We start from the raw sequence: 21,029 nt of genomic DNA on the forward strand, positions 1-21,029 counted from the left end.
TGGATTCAGCATTTGCTCACTGTTTATCCTTCACATGCCTCAGCTCCCTCCTGGGTGAGCAGGGGAGGTGGTCCTGACATGTTCTAGGAGCAGAGGGAGGCCGCAGAGGGTGGTCAGTGAGGTGAGTGAGCAGTACTGGTCGAAGGGGGATACGCTGTGTAGGAGGAGGGCTGGGCGTTGAGAGTAGTAAGTGGAAATAAGATCAGCTCATCTAACGAAGTTAGAGAAATTGCACCGTCCGTGGAGACCAAAGACGAGCACAGCACAGGGAGAGCAAGCTGGTGGGACTCCGTGTTCAGCTGTTTTTGACTTAGGAGCCAGGTGAGCAGGTGTCCCCTGGGAGCCTGGGCACACCTGGCCCGTCGAGAGCGGTGCCCCGGCTCTGGCGGTGAGCCTGTCCTCTCCGAGAGCGTCTCCAGGGTCCGATGCCGGGCGGGGGGCTTCAGAACTGCTGTTCCAGAGGCCAGTGGCGCCGTCACCCTGGGGGAGTAGCAGCTGCCCCACGGGCCCTCTGCTCCAGGCCGTCGTCGTCATTTTATCCACGGTGCGGGCGGGGGAGGGGGAGAAATCTGCATTTCCCCGATGACCAGCGACGCTGAACGCCTCTGCTGTGGTCCTCCTCTGAGAGTCCACTCTTGTGCCGGCCCTCTGTCCTTTTCCCCAGTGGGTGTTCTGCCTTCTCTGTCTCTGTGTCTGTCTGTCTGCCCCTCTCTCCTGGCCCGCAGGCTGTCTCTGATCCTGAGTTTGAGTTCTGAGCTGGAACCCTGCGGTGTGAGTGCCTGCTCCTGCCCATGGCTGCCATCCCCCTCTCTGCCGGGCCTGCCCATGGCTGCTGTGCCTGCCCGTGGCTGCTGTCCCCTCCCCACTGCGCCCGCCCGTGGCTGCCGTCTCCTCCCCCTGCCCGTGGCTGCCGTCCCCTCTCCACGCGCCCGCCCGTGGCTGCCGTCCCCTCTCCGTGCGCCCGCCTGTGGCTGCTGTCCCCTCCCGCTGTGCCCGCCCATGGCTGCCGTCTCCTCCCCCTGCCCGTGGCTGCCGTCCCCTCTCCACGCGCCCGCCCGTGGCTGCCGTCCCCTCCTGCTGTGCCTGCCCGTGGCTGCCGTCCCCTCTCTGCTGCGCCCGCCCGTGGCTGCCATCCCCTCTCCATGCGCCCGCCTGTGGCTGCTGTCCCCTCCCGCTGTGCCCGCCTGTGGCTGCCGTCCCCTCTCTGCTGTGCCCACCCGTGGCTGCCGTCCCCTCCCCTGCCCGTGGCTGCCGTCCCCTCCCCTGCCCGTGGCTGCCGTCCCCTCTCTGCTGTGCCCGCCCGTGGCTGCCATCCCTCCCGCCACGCCCGCCTGTGGCTGCTGTCCCTTCCCTGCCGTGCCTGCCCGTGGCTGCCGTCCCCTGTCCGTGCGCCCGCAGGTGCCTGGAGCTCTTCGTGGCAGCGCGGCTCTCCTAGTCCCTCTTTCGCTTTTGTGTCTCGGAGTCTTTGGAATTTTGGATGATCCTACCTTAATCTCATCCTTTCTTCCCTTTCTTTCCTCTTTTCAGGAGCAAGCACTTACGGATTAGGTAGAAAATGCCTCCCTGACATGAAATACCTTCATCTGGTATTCTGAATTTAATTAGTTGGTTATAGGAGTTGGTGGGTATTTGAACAAGTGCGCTAATATTGAATGACAGAAAATTGCAGAGTATATAATGGTAAAAATGTTCACATCTCCTGTAATTTTCCTTGGCTTCACAGCTTAGCCACTAGAAGATATCTTCCTTTTCTCAAATAAACCTAAACAGTCACCACATGTCCATTATTCATTGCAACCTGCTTCTCTCAGAAGCTCAGCTCCTCTCATTTCTCCTTTGTGAACCCCTGGCGTCCGTGGCTCCACAGGCCCCACATCGCCGGCTTCTGCCCCAAGCTTCAGTTTTTGTCACTTCTTCCCTTAAGCTCTCGTCACGTTTGTTGTCAGGAGCTAGTTTCAGCTTCTTGGATGTTGGTGCTGTCCGTGAACTTGAGGATAAACCCCCTCCTGTGCCTGGAAGCCGACCTGCTCACTTCTGTTCCCGCCTTTGCCTTCCTCCACGGGGTGACTGGGGTCCCCTTGTCTCAGAGGCTCCGGGAGACTTCTGAGGAGCCCTTCCACTCCATGGTTTTGCTCCTGCTGCGCTGGTCTCCCTCCAGCCAGCTGAGGGTCTCTCAAAGACAGCCAGTGTGTCTCCCCTTTAGTTCCAGGCCGGGTTCATGGGCAGTGCTCAGTCCTAGGGACTGTCCACGGAGAGGGACATGGTCGCTCAGTTGTGTCCGACTCTGTGTGACCCCATGGACTGTAGCCCACCAGGCTCCTCTGTCCATGGGATTCTCCAGGCAAGAATGCTGGAGTGGGTTGCCATTTCCTCCTCCAGGGGATCTTCCTGACCCAGGGATCAAACCCGCATATCCTGCTTTGGCAGGTGGATTCTTTACCTGCTGAGCCATTGGGGAAGCCCTGTTTAGGGAAAAAAAAATTCTCACCACAGTGGGAATAGAGGGGACATGTGGTCGGTTGGCCGGTTGTGTCTGAGAGGGGTTTTCTCCTTTCCAGGGTGGGTCTTGATGGGACCGAGCCAGTCTCGCTTGTCGGGTCGGGGGTCATGGGGGTGGAAGCGTGGGAATTGCCGTCAGGCCCCTCTCTATCCTTCTGTGCGCTTCTGCCCGTGCTCTCCTTTCACACCATCTCCCGGAAGCGCCATCAGCAGCTCAGTCGTCTCAGCGCTGCCTTTCTCGGGTCCCGCTTTCGGGGCTGCCCTGCCTGCGGTGTTCCTATGTTTTCCAACCCTTCTGGAGCTTACTCTCTGTATCAGCCATCCCCTCCCTCCCCAGCCTTTCACTCTAAAAATATTCAGGCAAATGGAGAAGTGGAGAGACTCTTACAGTGAACACTGCAAACCCGCCGTCTAGGTTCTGTAACATTTGACTGTATTTGATTTATCACGTCTGTCCAGCTTCCTGTCCATCCCTGATCTGTCTCGTTTTATTGTATCGTTCAAAATAAGTTGCAGATTACTGTGATTTTACCCACTGATCCTGTCGTGTGCATGTCATTAGGGTTCAGTGTTTGAACTCAGCTGAATGGTATTAATACTTCAGGTAGTTTTTTTTCTTTTTTTTCCTCATTAAATAATCACGACACTCATAAGAGGTCTTTTTTGGGGTAGGATGCTGGAGTCCCATCTTTCCCAGGGTTCCCGACTTTCCTTTGGAAAAAAGTATTAGGGGTGAAATACACAAGTCTTATGTTACCATTTGCTAAATTTTGACAAATACACATCTCCCCCAACTATTGTCAAAGTACATACATCACGGACCGTTGTCTTCCCCTCAGAAAGCCCTTTCCTGGCCCCTTGCCTGCTCAGCCCCAGGGCAGGCACTTACCTGGCCGGCCCCCCGGCCGGTGCTTACCAACGCAGATGCCGGAGGGCGGGGACACTGGGGGATCCCGGCAGAATCAGGGAGGTTCCTCCGGTGCTGGGTCCACCCGACACCATCAGCATCACTGCTGGCCCAGCTCTCAGTTCGGTCTCTTGGAGGGCAGGGGGGCAATTACTATGACCCTCACTCTGTGGATGGGGAGGGAGTCTGGATCACACAGCTGGTTCCGTCCTGTGTGTTTCCAAATGGCCATTCGAACCAACGTTTGCAATTGAGAAATGTCAGCTGTCGTTCCTTTTTAATTCTCATCATAAGCTGCCACACATTTACACGTGGAATTAAACTAATGAAAATAAACCATCTGCTTCCAAAATACACAGAGGGAGGAACTCCTGTCCCTACACTCTCTGGCACCAACAAGCTGTCAGCACCAGTGAGTGACATAACATCAAAGGGAGGGCGGGAAAGTGTCCTAAACTGGAACCTCCGTTTTACTGGAGCTCCTCCACAGGGAGCTAAACGCTCCCTCTCCCAGTCCTGTGCTAGGTCTTGACAGCAATAGTAATTTTCACTATTTAGCACTACCGCACGCCAGCTGAGTGGTAGTAATACTTCAGGTTGTTTTTTTTTCTCTCTCTCTCACATTAAATAATCGCGACTCTCATAAGAGGTCTTTTTCGGGGTAGGATGCCGGCCTCCCAGGGGTCCCAGCTGTCATCTGGGTGCTCATGGCACGCGTGTGTCCTCCGATCACACACGCCTGACATGGGGCCGAGCATTGACCATCCATCCCAGCACGACAAGGATTACTGCCCACGTCATGTCTGATTCTAATTGCAGTCTGTTTGTGAGCAAGTCTTTATTTGTAGGTGATTAAAGAGGCACGCTTCTGCCTTGACTTAAGCAATCATAAATTTCATTATAATTAAGCCTAAATTAAGAATGAGTTGTATTTGCTTTTCTGCAGATATTCTGAGATTCGTGTCAGCATGTCTACAAACATAGATACACACGTACCTGAGTATATAAATACACATACGCATCCCTTAATTTCTTTACTCTTCTGGTTTAATTTTTTGACGAGAAGCAGCGACTCCACGTTGGTGTGCTGAGCAGTTCATGGGTGTTTTGACTGAGGGGCGTCCCTGCTGCTCTCTCGTGTCGTGAGTGTAGCGGCCGAGTCTCTGTAATTAGAAGGTCCTCAGACGTGGAAGGTCAGCACAGTAACGGCTCCTCTGTTACTGTCACTGTCAAATAACCCATTTCACGTGACTGCACAGAGCTAAACTCTAGCATTAAAATAATGACTGTTATTTCTGAAACTATTTAAATTCCACCGGGGAGAACATTAGTGATACACGCTCCACTCTTGATTTACGTTTATCTCGTTTCTGCTGACAGCTTATCATTGCGTAGGGTTTTGAAAAGCCCCCTGGACATTCCATTTTGTAGTCCAGTAATGAAGGGAAGGAGATCCAACCAGTCCATCCTAAAGGAGATCAGTCCTGGGTGTTCAGAACTTGGAAGGACTGATGTTGAAGCTGAAACTCCAATACTTTGGCCACCTGATGCGAAGAGCTGACTCATTTGAAAAGACCCTGATGCTGGGAAAGATTGAGGGCAGGAGAAGGGGACGACAGAGGATGAGATGGTTGGATGGCATCACCGACTCAATGGACGTGGATTTGGGTGGACTCCGAGAGTTGGTGATGGACAGGGAGGCCTGGAGTGCTGCGGTTCACGGGGTTGCAAAGAGTCGGACACGACTGAGCGACTGAACTGAACTGAATGAAGGGAAGAACCAGAAAGGCCCACCTTTGAGGCATAAAAGCTCATCAAACCCGACAGGGAAGCAGCTCAGCTTCGTGTACTGCTGCAGCTAGGAGGGTGGTGCGTGCACTGTGGCCCTCTGTGTCGTTACTGAGGTGTAAACACCTTGGTGGTTTGGCTGCAGAACGTGAATACGCCGTTCCCTGTGAGTGGGCCTGCTGTTGTGTGAACACGTCTCTCTTAGGACATGGAACTTAATGCAGAAACTGGCAGCTCAGTCAGCACCCTTTCTGAGGGCACCCTAAGCTTGCAGGCAGTGGGGGCTGAGGGTGTGGCAGGGCCTCAGCATCTTGGCCGGTATTGGCGTTTCAGAGAGAAGTTGGTCCGATTTGCTGTGGCTGGTGGAGAGGCGTTAGCGCACACGGCTGTAGTCCTGGGGCCTGGGATCCGGGCTTCCAGCACCCGGGGCCCACATGGAGGGGTTGTCCATGCTGGCTCCAGCTCGCCTGGTGTCTCTTACTCCCTTCCATCCTGAATTAATCTACGAGATAGGAAAGTAAAGACAAAGACTGCCTTAGCCCGGTTGACACACACTGTAGACTGTGCGTGACTGGGTCGTGGAGAGGACCTCGCTCCCACTAGTGCCTTGGGGGGACGCAGTCATTTGCATTGTGGAGTCAGGTGCGGGCCAAAATCCCAGAGACGAATACGTTCCAGCAGGCGGCTAGAGTTTCAGGACTGGAGGTCACGTCAGTTTGTAACTTAAATCAGTGTTTTCCAGAATAGGCTGCATACTCAAAAGTAAAACAGTTGCTGGCAAGTGTATAGAGTCTGTGTGTTCTGTACATTGCTCTGTAGTAGGAGGGTGCTCTTGAGAACAGAGTGCAGTGTTCTTGTCCAGGGTGGTGCTCACAGACGCAGGTGACGGCCTTGCCGCAGCCGCGATTCTGGAGTTTTCTGGCGCTTTGATCCATCACATTTTACAGGGTCTGCATCTTCCCTTCCTGTTGAAGATGCACTGGATTTTCCTGGGGGATTTCTGGGTCTCAGGCTGCCTCTGTCACATGAGCATTATCACCTTTGTTGCTGTCATTGTAGAAAAACTGTACGGCGACTTCTTGAGCTGGAAACTGGAAGACACCCTTGCCCAGTTCCCTTTGCAACCTGGAAAGGTGGCCACCTTCACCATCAGCATCAAAGTGAAGCTGGACTTCTCCTGCCAGGAGAATCTCCTCCAAGACCTCAGCGATGGTAAGCTCTCCCCGACCCTAATTAGCATGTGGCGGCCCCCAGACACATGGCAGCGATCCCCGTCCCCCAACCCTGCTGTTGTGTCTCTGCCTCGTGCTTGTCATGCATCAACTCAAGCAGCGTGAGACTTCTCCCGGCACGCACTTAGTGAGTGAGTTACCGTGGACGTGGAAAGTAATAAAAGTACTTTTTAGTTGAATGGTTTCTTAATTTGCACTCTCTGCCATTTTGTGCTCATTTGCCAGGAGGTCATCCTGAATTAGTGGAATATAGGAATCACTGCGTTTTTTTTTTCCAAGTATAACTGCTGTGATCCCTTAGACATATAATTAGCTGTGATTATAAAGTTCTCCTTCAAAGTCTGGTGATTTCTATAAAGAGATGGAGTGTGGAGAAAATGGAGCTTATTTTTGTCATAACATGAGGACTAGCTGATTAGGGGTAAGACTGGGTAGATTAATTGTGTCAGTTTATGAAGCATGGGGGCATCATGGGGTGTATCTGCTCAGGCTGCCAGAGAGAGCACCACAGCCGGCGTGGCTGCCGCACGCACTTGTCTCCTCGCGGTGCTGGGGGTCGGGGTCCAGGGGCCAGCGTGGCCAGGCTCTGTGAGAGCCTCCTTCCTGGCTTGCAGATGGTGCCTCCTCACCGTGTCCTTCCTTGGCAGAGAGTGAGCGAGCCCGGTGTCTCTTCCCCTGCCCACAGGGATGCCAGTTTTCTCAGACTAAGGCCCCACCCTGTGGCTCATTCGCCTTTCATCACCTCCTCAGGCCCAGCTTCAATTTTAGTCACACTGGAGGTTGGGGCTTCAACACATGGATTTGGGGGCCACTGCCAGTCCAAGGGTGGTGTTGGAGACAGTCACTGGATCCCGTTGCTAGCACTTAGGAACTATGTGACTTTGACTTCTCTCTCCTCAGCCTCCTAACTTATGAGATGACAGTAATCCCCCATTTGTGCAGTTGCTGGAGGATGTTCCCTTCACCTGGAATGTGGTGAGGGGTCAACAAGTGTTAGTTATATCATACCCCCTCTCCCCGCTTATGGGTTTACAGTATTACAAGGCACGTAACCACCTCTCATTAGGGACAGACACTCCACCGGGCTCTTGGAAAGCAGAGATGAATTCGTGATGGCCTGCCCCCTGGACAGCAGTAACAACGGCCGCCTGATGCAAAGAGCCGACTCACTGAAAAAGACCCCAGTGCTGGGAAAGATTAAGGGCAGGAAGAGAAGGGGCGACAGAGGATGAGATGGTTGTATGGCGTCACTAACTCAGTGGACGTGAGTTTGAGCAAACTCTGGGAGATAGTGAAGGACAGGGGAGCCTGGCGTGCTGCAGTCCATGGGGTTCCAAGAGTCAGACACATCTTAGCAACTGACCAACAACACACTAAGTCCGTGACACATTCATGACGTGTTCTCTCCTGCACTCTCTGGAGTATACCTATTAAAATTTTAAAATGTTAATGAAGATTGAAAAGTAAGTTTACTGTTGGACACACAAAAAACGGAAAATACCATGTAGATTTAACAATTCACAAGGACTTAAAAATGTCGGGTGAAATGGATACTTTCTCTCTGTAAATGACTTTATGCCGCTGGACTGCATCTTTCTGTAAGTAGACAGAGACTTCTTTTCCCCAAGAAGGGAGTTTGGCAGAGTCAGTGGTGCCCAGCACCTATCCTGGGAAGGCTTGATGAGCTGTCATCCCCAGGGGTGTGTCCAGGCAAGTGGATGTCCAGCTGAGGCCCTTGGATGTGAGAGCTGAGGGAGCGCACGGTGACCGTGCTGCTGCTCACTTGGGTGGGGTGCCCCTGGGAGCGAGAGAGCACAGACCCTTCGGGTGGAAACCAAAGCTGCTTCCGTTTTGGTGGCTCTTTGACTTTATGTGCTCAGCCTTTAGCTACAGAATTCTGGAGGACTGCCTCTGCCCTCCTAAGCTGAAAGTAAAGTTGCAGCTTGGGATTTATAGTCTGAAAATACCTTCTTCTCACTTTTAAAATAAAACCAAGTGGAAGAGAACTGGAGTTAGGATCACCCACTGGTCCCTCGGCGTAAGGCTGTCTGGTTTCCGGTCGGTTAGGTGAAGCACAGGTGTGCACTGGAGCATGGCTGTCACCAACGAGATGCCCTCTTTATTTATTTTTGTACTGATGTGTATTTATTTTTGTGATGCAGCATCATGGTTTATGGGCATTTATATTAACAGTAGAACAGAATTAGAATATAGTTTTTATTGTGTGTTAAAGTAATCTACTTTTACACAAATTTGTGTTAACGTATCTAGTGGTCTGGCAAATACAGTATTTGAAGTGAGATGCCCTCTCCATGGTCTCCCCAGGTGGCACAGTGATAAAGAATCTGCCTGCTAATGCAGGAGATGCAGGAGATGTGGGCTCAGTCCCTGGGTAAGGAAGATCCCCTGGAGGAGGAAATGGCAACCCACTCCAGTACTCTTGCCTGGAGAATCCCATGGGCAGAGGAGCCTGGGAGATGCCCCACAGGCGGTGCTTGGTCTGGCAGTTTCAGAACCTCTAGCTGGGGTTCTGGATTGGCTTTTCAGGCAGGCTCTCACATTAGCTGTGGTTTCTAAATCTATATGCCGTTTCATAAACTTGCAGAGGGACTTCCCTGCTGTCCAGTGGCTGAGACTCCAAGCTCCCAGTGCAGGAGGCCCAGGTTTGATCCCTGGTCAGAGAACTAGATCCCACATGCTGCAAAACGAAAGATGCTGCATGCTGCAACTAAGACCTGGAGCAGCCAAATAAACAAATATTTTAAAAACAACAAAAACCTGCAGCAGTAAATGCAGCTGCCATGCAGAGCAGGACACGGGACCCAGTGTGGGCTGTAGACACGTGGCAGAGAATTAATATTTGTTGACCATTGTTAGATATTGCATGTCAGATCTGGACCAGCCACTTTATTTGCATTATTTCTATTTAGTCTTCCCAACACCTCTATAAAGTAGATGATTCCATTTTGTTTAAAAAAAAAACAAGTGGGAGGATTGTTCTCCATTAGAGGAGGTGGAAGAGATCTAACACTCTGATGCTATCTATGTGCAATTCTTAATTGTGTCCTGGATTAAAAATAGACTCTGAAGACGTTTTTGGGCCTCAGCATTCTGGCCGAGGTGAGAGAGAAGCCCTGATCTTGGCACTTGTTCTGTGCAGCCGAGAAAGCACGGCACCCCCTGCCCCGCTAGTCTCGACAATGCCCCTCAGGGAGGAGGCCTGGCTGACTTGGTCTCTCTGGGCACTGAACTGCTGCCTTCAGGGAGGGTGAGCTGGGTAGAGTTAGTGCGTCCAATCTCAGTGTGTACTGTGGCTTGTCTGCTGGGTCCCTGGGCCTCCACAGAGGCCCTCTCCTGTGTGCGTGATGGTCTAAATTAGTGTTCTTTGGGGAGAAGACAGCAGAAAACTCTTATTCTGCCAGGATAGTGAAACCACTCTCTGCAAGAGCAAGTTTAAACTGTCTTCAGTGATTGCTGTGGCGGACATAGGGTTGATCCTGGTATTCTGAAACTGTGTGTTAATGTAGAATCAAGTTAACGATCCGTTCTGTGGTAATCTAATTCTAGCACCTGACTCTGCTGCTGAATGCGGATTCTCACGTGGAAGAGGTAACTGATGTAAGGTGACAGAGATGAAGTAAAAACCCGTGGTCTAGAATTTAAATAAAAGGTAGCAGGAAGAAACGATGGGGTGTGTAAAGATCATCCATCTGCCATGTCTACTCCAAGGCCTAGACACCCAGCAGCTCAGCCGCAGTGGGCCTCCTGACGCCCGCGTCCCGGTGTTGAGAGAAGCCTGGGCTTCCTGGAGAAGTGGCCCCATCCGGGGCTGGGGCAGGAAGTGTCTGTGGTGAGGTGGTCTGGGAATATCCTGCGGAGCCTGCAGCAGGGAAGCTGTCAGAGCAAAGGTGCTAAAGAGGACCCGACGTGAAGGGGCTGCTGCCGGCAGTCCAGGCTTCCGCGGGCTGATGGCTGCACTTCAGTCAGGGCTTCTGAGTGCTTCCGGAGAGGGTCTCCCACCTCAGAGTGATGGGGAGAGCGATGTCGTCCTGAAAGTGACAGGTAATGAGCACGTGTTCCGCCTCTCCGTTCAAACGTACGGTCGGACGGCCTGAGAGTTGATGACGGCAGTCTCTTCACAGAAGCATTCCAGCCAGCGCTTGAGAAGGGCGGGTAGAATTAGAAGCCCGCCACTTTGCAGTTCCTAACCAATTTTGGGTCGAGACCATGAGCATCCTCACAGCAAAATAAGAGACAGGCAGGCGTTATGTTCCTCCTGATGGGAGAACACACGCCGCCTGTGAGTTCGTGTCGCCCCACATCACACCTGAGACTGGCGGGCACTCCCGGCTCTCCCTGCCGATTCACGAGAACTCGGCCGACAGAGAAAACCTGAGGCTCCTCCGGTTCAGACGATGGTCAGCTCTGCAGGCAGCCTGGTTCCGTCAGCACGTCGATGCGAGGAAAGAAGGGGAGGCAGTCCTGGAGAGGGGCGCTGGGGACACGGCTGTCGGCAGGTCGTTCTGAGCCTGCCGCGCTGTTTCCCTGGTGTCTGTCCCTCCTCCGTCTGCCTGCTGAGCCCCACTTCTCCTGCCCGCCTCACGGCCCGCGTGTCCCTATGGCACCTCCAGATGCTGCCGCGGCTTCTCCCACACTGTGTCCCTTCACGTCTCTCTACTCCCAGCGCCCAGCGCAGGGCCCGCCTCAGGGAAGATCCCAGAAACGACTTCGCTGAGGAGATGAAAGGCATGCTGTGGACCCTGCGTTCAGGGAGGCGGGTGTGGCCTGGCAGGGCGGCCAGGCGCTGGGACGGCCTGACTCGGGGTGAGCCCGGCGGGTGGGTGGGACTGGAGGCTCAGGACAAGGAGGGGGTTTAGGTCGGGATGGTAGGTTCGGCGGCTGTGGAAGGCCTGAAACTCAGGGAACTAGCTCAGACTCTGTTGGCGAGTCCCTGAAAGTTCTCTGAGCAAAGGCTGGTGTGATGGAGACTGGGAAGAAGGTGGGTGGGTGGCTTGGTGCCGAGAGTCTCCTGGTGCAGCAGGTGGCAGGTGTGAGGGCTCAAGGGTGCAGCACGTAGATGTGAAGCAAGAGAGTGCAGCGGGTGGGCGGGCGGCAGGGAAGGATTTGTCTCTACCTAGCGTGTCCGACAGTCACTGGGGGCCTGGGGTGTTTGCAGCATGGGGTTGAGGAGCTGGCCCAGCATTTGGTGAGCTGTTAGAATTTGTTCTTGCCTGAAATGTATAGTTTGTTAAGCTAAGACAAAATCTGCCTATGGTGTAAGTTCGAATCATTTCAGTTCTTTGTACAGAGTTGGAGATTTGGGTTAAAAAAAAGAAGGCATGTTTACCTTCAGCATTTCATTACGTTTGCATCTTCACAGTTTGAAGATTCGGCCTCTGACCGTTGCTGGGGAGTGGTTTTCTTTGCAGCCCTTGTATGGAACCCTGTGTGTTCCCATCCTTAAGCTGTCCCTCCCCGAGGACTGTACCTGAGACCTGGTGGCATCGAGCCCGCCTGCCCTGGTCTGCCGCTCTCCGCAAAAGCAGATACTCGTTCTGGGAAGATGCAGTCTCACTTTTTAAAGACCACTTTTAAAGTCATCTTGAATTACCCAGAAATCAAATATCAGTTGTAATCTTAATACCAAGAGATTTCTTGTTTTCTTAATTCCTAGATGCCTGAGGCTTTCATAAAGGTGTGATTTTCTTTTTACTTTTTTAGAAGATGTTCTTAACTTGGATTTTTTCTGAGGCCACAGAGTATGGAGGCTGGAAGCTGTACTGTGTCTCTCCCCTATTCCCCCTCACCTGCCCCCCGCCTACCCCGTCTCCCCTTCCCCACGTGAGAGCATGTGATGGAGGTGCTGGCTGCTCTCCCTAAAACCCCAGGAAGGAGCTGGACGGTGGCCTCAGAGCCTGGGCTCTGTGCCCGCAGCCTCTGGTCCCCGGGGCCACTCCGGCTCCCTGCTGCCACAGTCGTCTGCATTTCTGGTCTCGCTCACTACAGCGCCCCCAGACTGAGACGGGGCCAGGGCCATCTTTGTCTTTAATTCTAAAGTCTGCTCCCGGCCTGGAGGTCTCCTCCCTCTTGCTTCTCCGCCGCTCTCCGTCCGTTCCATGTGCTGCCTCTTCCCTTCTGTCTTGACCTTCACAGAGCAGAGTTGCTTGGAGCTCTATCCAGTGTCCTCTCCTTCCTTTCCAAGTGTGCTCTCTTGCCTCTGCTCAGATGGCTTTAGTGACCATCAACCCCACCCCACTGCACCGCCAGACCTCTTCTCTGCACTCCTGGTCTGACTGTGGGCTCCGAGGGCTCTGTTTCTGGGGGAGATGGGGCGGGTGAGGCCAGGGGGAGGCTTGCTTGGCAGTTGCCATTCCCCTCCCCCAGCCGTGGGGGTTTGCACCCCTGCCCTGCACTCTACTCTGTGCTGTTCCCCCGCAGACGAAGGCCTTGATCCCGTGGGGACAGGGGAGGGGCTGCTGTGGGGCAGTGGCTCTGGCCCCCTCCCCCCCAGCCCCAGTGGGTGTCCTCAGGTCCTTGCCCTGGTGGAAGATCATACGTGGTGTGCATGGCAGCCCTGGGGGCTTCCTGCTCCCCTCGCCCATGCCAGGCCTTCTCAGGCACTTGCAGTGTCCCGCTGAACCTGTGAACTGGTGGCCCGCAGAGGCACCTGTGCTGGGATCCTGCTTTTCTCTGGAGGTGCCTGCCCACAGATTTCAGGTTAGTTTTCTCTAGCACTTCATTTCTCTCATCAGTTCAGGACAAGTCAATTTCCAGCTTGTCAAGTGTCTTCTTGTCTTCAGGATGGAAGCGATGTTCCCCACCCCCCCCGCCCCAAGCTCTCAACATCTCCAAGCTGTAATCAGAAGCCCACACCCTTTCAATCAGGTCTCCAGTGATTTTCAGGTTGTGTTGGTCATTTGTCAGACTACACGCTGTTTTTGTTGTGTGTTCATCAGGTTCTCTGCTTTTGTTCTCAAGGAAAAGGTTAACAGTGCAGCGGATAGCTGGCCCCTTGTTATGTTCAGCTGGTGTTGCCCACCAGCCTTCTGACTCATAAGCCGTCATCTCACAGCTCGATGGCTCAGCCGAGGAAAGGTCAGGCTGCTTCTGCTTCCTGGAGCTCCGGGGGCACCTCTGAGCGAGACAGAGAGCTGGGCTCTTGCCCCCGCCGTCTCATAACCTGGGGGTCCCCTGGTCCTCTGGTCCCTGTGAGCCCGCAAGAGGGACAGCTGACTCAGGTCTGAACTCAGGTTGGAAAATAACTCTCTGAACCACCAGGAGAGGATGAAATCCAGGTGTTTGTCATTCATCAGCAACAGGTGATCCTCCTGCGGGCACTGGGGCTGAGGTCTTCTGGAACATTTGCTCACATGACCACCATGGTGGTGGTGGTGATTCTCAGGAGACAGATTGGGTGTTCAGGAAAGGTGATTGAAGAGGATTTTTCCCCTTGAAAGATGAAAGAGGTGACCTCTGTGGATCCCTGCAGGCTGGCGTGCTGTGAGCTCGCGACTGCACCAAGGCTTGTCAGTTCTGTGTTCTCAGTCTCTTCAGCTCATCTCTCCACGCCCACCATCAGCGCTCTGCTTCAGGCTCTGGTCACTGATCATCGGGACCTTGTTGGGAGCCTTCTGAGTGGTCTCCCAGCAGCTCACTCTGCCCTCTCTTCGCTGTTGTCCATGGTTTCCCTGCAGTCCTTTCTCCGAGTGGAACCTGTCCATGTCCCACTCCTGTCCCGCACCTTCCAAGGGCCCTCACCTCCAGGACGGTGGGCGTGGTCCTGCCCTGGATGCCTGTTTGGTCTCCTTGCCCACCTATCTCTTCTCCATCATTCGGTTTGTTTGCCAGAAACACTGAATTACTTATGTTTCTGACTTGCCATGTCTTCTTAGGCCTACTACCTTTAGTGTAGACCAGAGAGGGAGTCTGGAGAAGGCAATGGCACCCCACTCCAATACTCTTGCCAGGAAAATCCCATGGACGGAAGAGCCTGGTAGGCTGTAGTCCATGGGGTCGCGAAGAGTCAGACACAACTGAGTGACTTCGCTTTCACTTTTCACTTTCATGCATTGGAGAAGGAAATGGCAACCCACTCCAGTGTTCTTGCCTGGAGAATCCCAGGGATGGGGGAGCCTGGTGGGCTGCCGTCTATGGGGTCACACAGAGTCGGACGCGACTGAAGTGACTTAGCAGCAGTAGCAACAGAGAGGGGGTCAAACCCTGTTGCATGTTGGAATCAGCTGGGGATCTTTAAAAGCTCTGCCTGGCTCGTGCTCTGCTGCTGCTGCTGCTGCTGCTGCTGCTAAGTCACTTCAATCATGTCCGACTCTGTGCAACCCCATAGATGGCAGCCCACCAGGCTCCCCCATGCCTGGGATTTTCCAGGCAAGAGTACTGGAGTGGATTGCCATTGCCTTCTCCGGCTCCTGCTCTAGACCTCATGATTTCATAGGCATAGAGTGTGACCTGGGCCTCAGGATGTTGTAAAGTGTCCCAAATGGTTCATGTAAACATCCAAGTTTGGGAACCATTTACAGAGACTCTCTTTCTTCCAGAAAAACTTACTCATTCTCCAGGTCAAGTGTTGTGTTCCCCCTCTCAATTTTTGGAAGAGTCTGAGGCGGATTGGTGTTAATTTTTTAAATGTTTGGTAGAATTCATCTGTCAAACCATTTTAATTATCTGCTTTAGTTTTTGAGGGAATCGTGTGTGTGTATGTGTATATATATATGTATATATATATAAGGGACTCATAAGTACTTGAATGGGAGTGGATATTATGGAATGTTTGACATTATAGAAGTGTAACAAAGTACTAGCATTCTGTTCTAATCAGAATACTAGTAATACATGGATCACAGGGAATAACAGGATGAGGTGGTTGGATGGCATCACCGACTTAGTGGACATGAGTTTGAGCAAGCTCCGGGAGATGGTGATGGGCAGGGAAGCCTGGCGTGCTGTAGTCCATGGGGTTGCAGAGAATCAGACACAACTGAGAGACTGAACTGTTCTAATTAAGTAACAAGACTTAACTTCTTTCTTGGTTTTTATAATGCAGTGTGTAGTTGAGTAAAGTAAGCAATTATGGCGTGTATTTTCCCCTCCACAAGTATTTCTGGAGTGTCTGTTCCATGCACAGGCACACCTTGGAGACACTGTGGATTCAGTTCCAGACAACCGCAAAAAGTGAACACTGCATACGGTGGGTCACAGGGTTGTTTGTGTCTCGGTTCTTATAAAAGTTATGTGTATACTGTGTTCTGTTCAGTGTGCAGTAGCATTGTGTCTGAGAAAATAATGCACATGACTTAGTTAAAGATGCTTTGTTGCTAAAAAATGCCAAAACAGCTATAATAGTAACATCAAATATCACTGATCAAAGATATAATAACAGATATAGCATAATAATATTGAAAAAGTTGGAAATACCGTGAGGAATACCGAAATGCAAGACAGACATGAAGTGAGAAAATGCTGCTGGAAAAATGTTCCCAGCAGGGTTTCCACAAACCTTGAGTTTGTAAAAAGTGCAGTCTCTGTGAAGTGCAGTAGACCGAGGTGTGTCTGTGCTCTGCTGCTCTCGGGATGGTCCTGAGATGTAAAACGAGATGTAGCCCCTGCCCACAAGGAGTCTCGCATCCCGGGCAGTGCTGTCTGTCAGAAGTCTGTGCCGGGGGAACTCCAGGAGGGTGACCAGGGGTCATGTGTGGCTTTGGTCGGCTGTGATGGGGACAGTGCGTCTAAAGATCCCAAGTGTTATTTGATTTTAATCACTTTGTTAATCACTCTGTTAAGACTGCACAGGTCTGATGAGAGAGACAGGCGGTTTCACATGTAAATGAAAAATTGCAGCTTTGCTAAGTGCTGGACAGGAGAGGTACCTGCTGCTATGACAGGAAGGGGGGCAAGACTTGTCTGCAGAGGTGATGATGGAGGCAAAACTCACAGGATGAGCAGGACCTGAGGGCATGAGAGGAGGAGGGCTGGGAAAATAGTTTTTCATGCATGTGTAAAAACTGTGGCAGAAAGCAAGTTTTGGGAACTTAATTTTTGAAAAGCGTGTGTGTGTGTGGTGAGAGAGAGAATTCTTACAGCTGTTCCACAAGAGAATTTGTATTAACAACCGATTTATTGGTGAGAAAAGGTTGCAGGGGATGATGCTAGGGTGAACCTTTCCTTTTGATAATTCCTAAAACTAATGTTCTGACTTGAAGCCATCAGCTTTGTGATTTCTGTGGTGTGGCTAACTCTTTAATGAAGAAATAATGACTTTCCCGATCTTCCAGGGTTGTGCGGTGCTTGAGGACTGCTGTGAAGAGGGCTCAGACATTCAGGCTGTAATTTGAATTTCTTGTTTTTAAAAGAACAAGCATGTGTCATTATTTGGCCTGGGACTACTGCTCTCTCTTTATCATCTTGTGGAAAAGGCATTCTATTTCCAAATTGGCAGTACTCTGGTTTGGTTTTTTCTGAATCTTATCCTAAAATAACATGCCAATTGAGCTATTTCTGAGGCTTTCTTCAGAGAATTGATGTTCATTTATTCGTGTTTCTAAGTAGGAATGGAATAATACATGTAAACAAGGTATGAAAGATGTGTTAGACCAGAGCAAAAACGTGAGTGCAGTGCTTATGAGCACTGTTGAGAGCACTGCTGTTGATCAGTTATCAGTGTTGATCTTTGCCGAGGCTGGGGGCAGGGGCTTGGCAGGGCCTGGGCTCTGCCGTTGTGTCCAGTGCTCCTTGAGGCGATTGGTTCCGGACAGAGAAAGAAGGCTGAGCGCTGAAGAACTGATGCTTTCGAACTGTGGTGCTAGAGAAGTCTCTTGAGAGGCCCTTGGACTGCAAGGAGATCCAACCAGTCCATCCTAAAGGAAATCAGTCCTGGGTGTTCATTGGAAGGACTGACGCTGAAGCTGAAACTCCAGTACTTTGGTCACCTGATGCGAAGAGCTGACTCATTAAAAATACCCTAATACTGGGAAATTTGAAGGCAGGAGGAGAAGGGGGCAACAGAGGATGAGATGGTTGGATGGCATCACTGACTTGATGGACGTGAGTTTGAGCACACTCTGGGAGACGGTAAAGGACAGGGAAGCTGGGCGTGCTGCAGTCCATGGGGTCCCAAAGAGTCAGACACAATTTAGTGACTGAACAAGAGAAAGAGAACACACCTGGAATTTGAACACGTCCTCATGTGTCTTAACATTTTTTTTTATTGAAGTCTAGTTGATTTACAGTGTTAATTTCTGCTATACAGCAAAGTGATTCAGTTATACATATATATTCATATTCTTTTCCGTCATGGTTTATCATGGGATATTGATGATAGTTCCCTATGCTATACAGCATGCCCACTAGTCTCTCCATCCTTCACTTCTTTGAAGATTTCCTTTTTTTTTTTTTTTAAACTTTACAGTATTGTATTGTTTTGCCATATATCAACATGAATCCGCCACAGGTATACACGTGTTCCCCATCCTGAACTCTCCTCCCTCCTCCCTCCCCGTACCATCCCTCTGAGTCGTCCCAGTGCACCAGCCCCAAGCATCCAGTATCATTCATCGAACTTGGACTGGCAACTCGTTTCATATATGATATTATTCATGTTTCAATGCCCTTCTCCCAAATCATCCCACCCTCTCCCTCTGCCACAGAGTCCACAAGACTGTTATATACAGCAGTGTCTCTTTTGCTGTCTCGTATACAGGGTTATTGTTACCATCTTTCTAAATTCCATATATATGCGTTAGTACACCGTATTGGTGTTTTTCTTTCTGGCTTGCTTCACTCTGTATAATAGGCTCCAGTTTCATCCACCTCATTAGAACTGATTCAAATGTATTCTTTTTAATGGCTGAGTAATGCTCCATTGTGTATAGGTGGCACTTTCAGGCTCCCATTTCAGAGCTCCATTACCAGGGGTGACTGGTGTCCTTATCTTTGAATAGGCGTCATCTGCTGTGGTATCACCTGATTCTTTTCCCCCTTAACCATCTTTAGAAGGGGAGAAACTCAGTAATGTCCTGAAGCTAACAGGACTGTCCAGTGGTTTAAAAGTCCACTGAAGTTCATTTCCTGTGTGGCCTGTGACTCAAATGGTGTCACTTTTCAGCAAAGGCAAGCATCGTCTTCAATGGGCTTCCAAACGTGATCTCCTAGGAAACTGGCTCTTGCAGCATGTCAGACACCTGGTCTGCCGTGAAGAGGTGTGGATTCGTGCTTCACCTTGGAGGTGACAGCCAGTCGTTGCAGTGAGGGTGCACCTCGTATCCACTGCACTGTGGATCTGTACCTGTGTTTCTTTTCTTACCTGGGACCCTGGAAGCAGGTCTTGCTCCTGGATTTCAGGGCTGCAGCTTCAAAGGACTTTGTGTGATGCCGCCTCGTTCACAGCAGACGCTGAGAGGTGGGGTGACTATGCTGAGAATAGGCTGACTTGACTCCAGCCCAGCGTTCAGATGTCTATGCACACATGTCCTTTATTACATGTTCACCGTCTCAGTCAGTGTTCAGACATCTATGTGCACATGCAATCTATTACATGTTCACTGTCTCAGTTGCTCTGCTTGTTTTACGACCGTCAGAACTCCCCTGATTGTATACTTGAAGTGTCTGCAGGTTATGATACGTTAGTCGTGTCTCAGTAACTATGTTAAGATGAGATGCTCTGGCACTGGGTGAGGGCACCTGGAATGAGAGCCTGTGGAGGAAGGAGAGGCCATTGGTGGGCCGAGAGCAGTGAGCGCCGACGGGGCCCCGCGGGAGGGGCGCCACCCCCTGCTCTAGAGAGGCAGAAGGCCAGCGCCATCAGAGGCGTGGGCGTGGGCCGACGGCTGTTGCCTTGTGGACAGTATAGAAAGGCCACTGTTTCTACATGAATTATTTTTCTTCCTAAGCATTTCCCAAAGTTTCTGAATGAATGAACACACCACTTTCTCTGTGAAGACTGAGGCCGAGTGTTGCCTGATTCCTGAGCCAAATGTTTCTCCCGCTTCGGTTTTCCTGAGGATGTTTTATGATCACCAGATGGGCTTTTTGGCACCCATGGGCTTTATGAATAATTTAAAAAGCATCTTCAAAATACATTCCACCTGCAACAGCGTGCCCTGACAAGCTCCCACCAGGAGACGGCCATCTCCTTTGGCCTTTGTAGATGTATATTATCCTGCTTTAGTTTATTTTGCACACCTGGCATCAGTGAGAAAAATGTGCATTCAGCCTTTGGCATTAGTGTCTCTTTCAAAAGTATACAAAAATGGACACATTCCCTGAGCGGTCCTCCCCACCTCCCGCCGGAGACAGATGCTAAGCCACTGTGAGAGGCCTCCCAGGAGGTGCTGTGTAGGTTTTGGCCACAGAGCAGCCTGGCTGGGAGGTTTTCTGGAAGCTCACGGGAGGGTGGAAGTGTGCTGCTTGTCTGGCTGTGCTGGGTCTTCACGAATCCGACAGTCCTGACTTCTAGTTCTCGCCACACTGCTGATGAACTGCTAAGTTATTTATCTTCTCAGGCTCACCAGTCCCTCATCTACAGAGCCAATAAGATCATGCCCACCCCACCTCGTGGAGCGTGGGGAGCAGTCAGTGCCGTGTCTAAAGTACCCGGTGCCGCACTGAGACACAGGAGACACGCAGCCACCAGCCCCTCTTGGGGTAGCGTTTCTATCATGAGTGTGCTGTTTCTCCCCACCACACGCATCCCACTTCCAGCTGTCATCTCTCCCAGTTGTCACCATGCTTGGATACAGCCGGCTTCGAGAGACATGTTACTATTTTAGCATGTTAGACTGTATTTCTGAATTGCCCAGAGATGCTCTTAATAGAAAAATTGAGCACTATAAACAGTAACTCTGAAGTTCTCTCTAAACGCTCAGTTTGATTCACGATGATCTACCAGGCTCGTCCCATTCTTAAATACCCTCTGTCCTCATAAATCTGCCCAGCTCTGCGGCGGTCTTCCCACGAGGCTGCCTTCGTCTGTTAGTAACTTTTTTTGGTCTTGTCTTCCCATTAGTTGTCATTCCCGTCTGTTCTCTGTTCTATTTGTGGTAGCTTGGGTTGGCAGGAACACTGGCCGATAGCGGCTGAGCAGAGCTTCCTCTCTGTTTGCACCCGCCCGGCTGGGAGCGGCCCCTCCTTGCTCACCCAACTCCATCCAGCTTCTTGCTGCCCTCTCTTGCCTCCTCTCTGGCCCTGTCCCCACGCAGGCGAAGGGCTTCTCTGCCACCTTCCGGAGGGCCAGCTTCTGCCTCCCGTCCTAACTGCTGACCTCTGTCCCCATTTATCATTTATATGTCTCTTGTCTTTTCCATTCTTGATTGGATCAGGGGGCAGAATATTTTAGTCTATGAAGTCAGAGAGTAGCTTTCCTAGTGTATTTTCTTCTGAGCTTGAAGATTACAGGTTTCTGAGGTTTCCCTGAGGTTTTGAGGTCTTTGTCAGAAAAGGAGGCAAATTTCAGGTCTAATTTTTAGCCTTTTTGGCTCAGGGCTGACATCTCAGAGCCCTTCAGTGCCACTTCTCACCAGTTCCCTTGCATTGGATCCCATTTTTGAATCAAGCACGCTGAGGTTGCAGGGTGCTGTGGCTTGCTCAGTCTC

General features: G+C 51.4%; 1 protein-coding gene across 5 annotated transcripts in view; it reads left to right on the forward strand.

Moving 5' to 3' along the window:
- TRAPPC9 (trafficking protein particle complex subunit 9) overlaps positions 1 to 21,029 on the forward strand; it is a 386,772-nt gene that overhangs the window by 99,418 nt on the left and 266,325 nt on the right. For all 5 annotated transcript variants that reach the window (XM_070382719.1, XM_070382718.1, XM_070382722.1 and 2 more), the window contains one exon: positions 6,254 to 6,406. In XM_070382719.1, coding sequence (XP_070238820.1) covers positions 6,254 to 6,406 — 153 coding nt within the window. The remainder of the gene's footprint in view (positions 1 to 6,253; positions 6,407 to 21,029) is intronic.

This window comes from Bos mutus, chromosome 14 (genome assembly GCF_027580195.1).
Source record: "Bos mutus isolate GX-2022 chromosome 14, NWIPB_WYAK_1.1, whole genome shotgun sequence".
In the NCBI taxonomy this organism is placed as follows: domain Eukaryota; kingdom Metazoa; phylum Chordata; class Mammalia; order Artiodactyla; family Bovidae; genus Bos; species Bos mutus.